The sequence below is a fragment of the Micropterus salmoides genome, unplaced genomic scaffold (genome assembly GCF_014851395.1).
Source record: "Micropterus salmoides isolate LMB-PRFRI ecotype aquatic unplaced genomic scaffold, ASM1485139v1 Ms_hic_scaffold_389, whole genome shotgun sequence".
In the NCBI taxonomy this organism is placed as follows: Eukaryota; Metazoa; Chordata; class Actinopteri; order Centrarchiformes; family Centrarchidae; genus Micropterus; species Micropterus salmoides.
This window is the reverse complement of record NW_024043250.1, coordinates 1-5,569: the sequence shown is the minus strand read 5'-3', so window position 1 is coordinate 5,569 and position 5,569 is coordinate 1. Positions and strand designations below refer to the sequence as shown.

General features: G+C 40.3%; 1 protein-coding gene across 1 annotated transcript; it reads left to right on the top strand.

Annotated features, from left to right (window-relative positions):
* The first annotated feature begins 1,367 nt into the window (after window positions 1-1,367).
* On the top strand, window positions 1,368-1,830 carry LOC119885054 (neuronal PAS domain-containing protein 3-like). Its single transcript, XM_038695305.1, has 2 exons — window positions 1,368-1,372; window positions 1,503-1,830. Exons 1-2 carry the CDS (start codon window positions 1,368-1,370, stop codon window positions 1,828-1,830), a joined length of 333 nt encoding a protein of 110 aa, XP_038551233.1.
* Window positions 1,831-5,569: the final 3,739 nt, after the last annotated feature.

The window sequence follows — 5,569 nt, the reverse complement described above, 5'->3', positions numbered from 1 at the left end:
CAGCGATCGTTGAAGTTCTTTATATTGATATGAAAGAGTCATGTGAGTGAACTGTGAGGAAGGAAAAATCACTGGAAGTCATCAGCTGATGTCATCCACAAACTTGCATAATCTCACATCTACAAATTGTCATCTCCCGGTGCAAGACGACGTCTGATTTGTCGTCTTTTGCCAACCTTGGAGTCGGGACCCAACATGGTGTCGCTTGATATGCAAATGGAGGTCACAAGTAAATAGCCCGAGTCAGAACAGTCATGTCAATTTCATTTATACAGCTCAGTATCACAAATCTGCCTCAAGGGGCTTTAAAATCTGTACAACATACGACCCCCTATGTCCTTGGACAAATAATTTGGAAAAGGAAGATCTCCCCACCAAAATTTTTGGGTGGGGAGAACCCTGGAAAGAGCAACACATTTTATAGAGACATGCAAAAGATGTCGTGCCTGGATAGATTTTATAATAAGTAGATATTAAATGACAAAACACACTATCAGTTTGTTAGCTGTTCTTAAGCTTTGAAACGCATCACAGGATCTTCCTCAACAGAGTTTCAGTTTTCTTTGAATTGTAAATTCTTTTTTTGAACGGAGTCTCATGACCCTTGAACTTCATGAGCCTTTAATGTCACTATACTGCATATTAACATGACCCAGTACTCATGTAGCAAAGGAAGCATCATGCATCATCATGTAAAACGCACTAGCATTTTTTTTTTAAGACTTTGGCCGGGTGATTGACCCATTTCATCCTGAAGTATTCATGAGTTTTGGTAGAGGAGTTCTTATTTGGAGGAGGTGACCCAGAGTTGACGCTACATTCTTGAAAAAATATGGTTTTGGTTTGATTAAACCATACTAGGGATGGAAAATCAGGAGATCTTGGCTTCTGCTGCATTTCATTTGACATTCTTTAAAAAGTCTCTCTCCCGTGATTCCCTAAACTGCATACATACTATGATGAAATTGCTAATTAATTGCGAGTAGCACTTTCAGAATGTGTTTAAAATAGTTTATTGTGCATGTTTTACATCTTTTTTCTTGTATTTTGCTGCAGCATTATTTGGACATGGTGAACAAAAGTTAAAACGTATTTATTTTTCAAGTCAGAATCGGCTTTATTTGCCAGGTATGTGTACGCATACGAGGAATTTGACTCAGGATTGTACATTGCTCACGATGTGCTTACTTATGCAATAGTACAATAATAAAATCAGATGCAGGCTACAGTATAGAGAACACATACACATTATAAAGGTGTTACGTACTTGAGGTAGGTGGATTTGAACTATGAACAGTAGGAACAGCTCTGAAATACAGAATGAAAGAATGATATACATTAATATATTTCTACTTAATATTTCTGGAATGGGGTTGGTGGTGCATTATGGTCCACTGACACATGAAGTTGTCTCGTGCATAAGAAGTCTACCGTGAATCACATTCTGCGCGTCATGTCTTTTTTTAAATCAGATGTCTAACATTCTGCCGCTCTCTGTCCAGGCTGCAGGCTCTGAGGAAGGAGAAGTCACGGGACGCAGCGCGATCGCGGCGGGGAAAGGAGAACTTTGAGTTTTATGAACTGGCCAAGATGCTCCCGCTGCCGGGCGCCATCACCAGCCAGCTGGACAAGGCCTCCATCATCCGACTCACCATCAGCTACCTGAAGATGAGGGACTTCGCCAACCAGGGAGACCCGCCGTGGAACCTGCGCATGGAGGGCCCACCGCCCAACACCTCCGTCAAAGGTAGGATGGACATGGTTGGAGGACAGGGGATGTCTTTAAACACTTTAGACTCTTTAAGGAACCAGATAGCAATGATTTGTTGAAGAATTAATCTTTTTTAGGTTTAAAAATGTCTTCATTGTGGTGGCAGGCTTTTCATCCTTGTAGCAAGAAGCTCGAATTAAGGAACCATATGAACTTTTTCCAGAACATTTTTTTGTACCAAGAAAGTCCTAATGAAAACCGTACACAGAATACTCTAATATTAAAAAAAAAAAAATGCGTTTTGCGACTTTAAAGCCTCTCTGGTGAATTTAATGTGCCAGATTTTTCAGTCCAAACAGCCGTTAACGTTTGTGCATCAGCCAAAAGCTTTTTCTCCCATTGTGGGATGTCAGCGTTCATTAGCTTGATACAAACGTGGTTTCAGCTAAACTGTGCGACATATGATTGACAGTTTTCTGGCATCAGCGTGAGCCGTTTATAATGCATTAATGCTGAGCTGTCACTGGTGTTCGCTTTCTGTTCAAAAGGGTCGGAAAACAGAATGTTTCTGAATAAATTTCAAGTTGCTGACACAGTTTCATTTCATATCAAGTGGATTTAACAGATTTACAAGTTTGCTGGACCTCCAGCGACGTCAGTGTGATTAGTAAAAGGTGACGCCTGGTTCAGTCAGCTCACAGTGGCAAAACCTGAGCTTGTGAGATGGCTCCTGTGGTATTTCTGCTAAGCTTGGATCTAAGATGCGTTCAGATAAAACAAGTCCATATGTGTTCATTGATTTTCCTGCAGTTTTCCTCTTCTTCTCTTGTCTCTGTGCATTTAGGGAGACGAACAACATCAGGATAAGACTAAATGTGAAGTTAGAATCCATTTAAACATGTGCAGACAGATTTGACTTCTTTAGATTGTCTGCGCCATCATGGGTGTATTGTGGCAGGACACTTGCCTTTGGTGTAAGAGACTCTGGTTTGAATCCCACTGTGACCCATTCACCAATGTGTCCCTGAGCAAAGACCACAACCCCTCGTGCTAGAGGCTCTGACAATGTGTAATGTCACTTGGACAAACAGTGTTAAAAGAATAAATGTAAATGATGCAGAGGGGGACAAAAAACTTCTTTTGTTTCTTAAAGGCTTAGTATAATGAGCCAAATTATTATAATAATAAAAAAATGAAATACTTAACTACAAAACTAATTCTAAAAAAATGTCAGCTTCAAAAAGTAGCATGTTACAGCTTTAAAGCATCACTTCCTTTATGTTGTTCTTAGATTACCAGGTTGTTTTTGGATACGTTTGCAAGTTTGTATTAATACTCCCATTGTTAACTAAACCAACTAACCAAATTAAACTTAACCAACAGCTTTAGTCTCTAATTTAGCTTTCCTGAAAGCCTGTCTTTGCATCTTCAAACAAACCTTTTTATTGTAATGAATCTGAACATACGAACAGAAGTATATCTGGCCGACGGTGAACAGCGCCACAGTGAATGTCTGGCCCTTCAAACAACGTGGAAAAGCTGCGGAAACACACACACGGTCACACACACACACACACACACAGGCAGCTAGCTTCTGCGCTAAGTGATTTCTGTGAAGGGAACATTAAGCTTTGATGAATTTCTGCCTGGAGTACCAGAGTATACACAGCACTTGTGAATCTAAGTGGAATTGCCTTTGAAATGGGCCCTTTGTGCGACGCACTTAGAGGAGAAGAGGAGCGTTCGCTTTTAAAAGGGACGTTTGGGCTTGCAGGAATGACCCAAAGATGAAAGCAAATTGCCTGAAATTTCTGTTGGGGTGGGTGTGTGTGTGTGTGTGTGGTGTGTGTGTGTGTGTGTGTTTGTTTCTGTAAGAACTACAACCAGAAATTACCTGCATGCAGAGCTGTAATGTGCACAAGAGCAGGATTGTCGTTCAGTACATGGGAATGTGGGAATAAAATAATGTGTGTGTGTGTGTTTTGTGAAAGTGCAATAATGTGTGTGAATGTGCATTTCTACACACATCAGCGTGTCTCAGAGTGTGTTGTGTGGTGTGTGTGTGTGTACACATACCCTTGCCACACAACAGCAGATGGCATCATTGTCGTCAGCGCTTTGAAGAGGCACATGCATTTTAATGAACAGAACAGAAATGTACACCAAATTAGTGTGTGGTGGATTGTTTCGGAGCTTACAGCTTGGTGTGTGTGTGTTGAAAATTTCCTGTGGCACAGTCCTACTTCCTTTCAGAGCGAATCATCCCAAGTCACATTTACACACGAGTTTGTATTAGTATACCTCTGATGAGCATCACTGACAGCCGACCTATATCTTAACCTAAATGTAATTCAAGATGCAATTGTATGTAATATACAGTTGTTACAGAAAACCCCGATTGAGTCTGTTAAAATCTACATTTATTAAAATAGTCTTAATGAGAATGACGAGTGATTAACTCTGCAGCTATACAGACAGCTTTAGACATCTTTCAGCTCACTGTTTTGCTTTCAAGGCCTGCAGCCTGTTACTGTTGTGGTTCATCCACCTCATTTCAGCCACTTAGCTCTGAAACCCACTGTGCACAACCTGCCCAGCAGCAAACTGCAGGCAGACACAGTTAGAGACTAGACCAGAGTTGGAGAAGACCAAACCGGTGCTAAGGGAGAGTGAGTATTGGAGTTATATTCATCAGGTTTGACACAAACACAACTCCAGTTGGATGAAAATGTTTTCTGTGTCTGTACATGTTAACGCATTCAGTATGACAACTTTATAAGGTGATAATATGCAGCATGAGACACCCAGGGCTTTCAAGGCAGGTGACGTATAGTCAAAGTTGACTTCTTCAAAGTTTGAAGTTACAGAACCTTTATTTAATTAACCAGGTGAGTCTCGTTGAGATTAAAATCTATTTTGCAAGAGAGACCTGGCCAAGCTTTAAAGAACACGAAGGACAAGTTTCAAACATATAAAAGACACTAATTACTTAAATAAACACAAGCCTCACTGAATAAGGCAAAATACATATAAATACATTAATTTAGAAACAAAGGCACTGACCAATATTCACCTGCCCCATATCCTTAAGAAGTGTCTGTCTATAAGAAATAAAGACAGTCAGTTTCAGTTTCCAAGCAAATGCAGGACGTCCTTAGAATGTAATCCATAATGGCTGTGAGTCCTTGTTAGAAAAACGCTCGGGAAGGTAGAAGTTCCTTATAGATAAAACACAGCCACTGATTATACCTTCTTGCATAGATGGGCCATTGAGCTTGACAGTAAAAGGTACAATAGTCATGTTTCCATCTAATTGTCATGAAAATTTTAAGTGCACTTACGAATAAACCAGGCTACGGCAAGCGTAGTTACGTCAGTAGTTTGCATTAAACATGGCTGTAATAAACAAGACGTAAGGGTTTCAAACAAGAAACAAAACCAGTGGATGGACATGATGGCTATTGATCTTAGAAAATGGAGCGAGGTCCTCAGGAATGTGTTTCAAGCGGGCAAGTTGCTTCCAGCCATCTGCGCACGTTATGGGAATCAGGCGCGAGTTACAAGTTCGATAATTCGGCAAAAGTGTTTCCATCTCCCATTTAGCACATTTACTCTTTTTCCACAAGGCAAAACCACTTCAGCGAGCTTTTTGTGAAATTGAGGATTTTGAATTTGCCGTTTCCGTAAACTTTTTGTAATGCGATACAAAATGCGCATTAAAAAAACGTTGATGGAAACACGGCTAAAGAAGTGTCCAACTACAGCCAGTGAAAAGACGGAATAAACAATAAACAAACGGAATAAACTCTCACATATATAAAATCTCCATAATCTAGCATGGGAAGAAGCATGATGTGG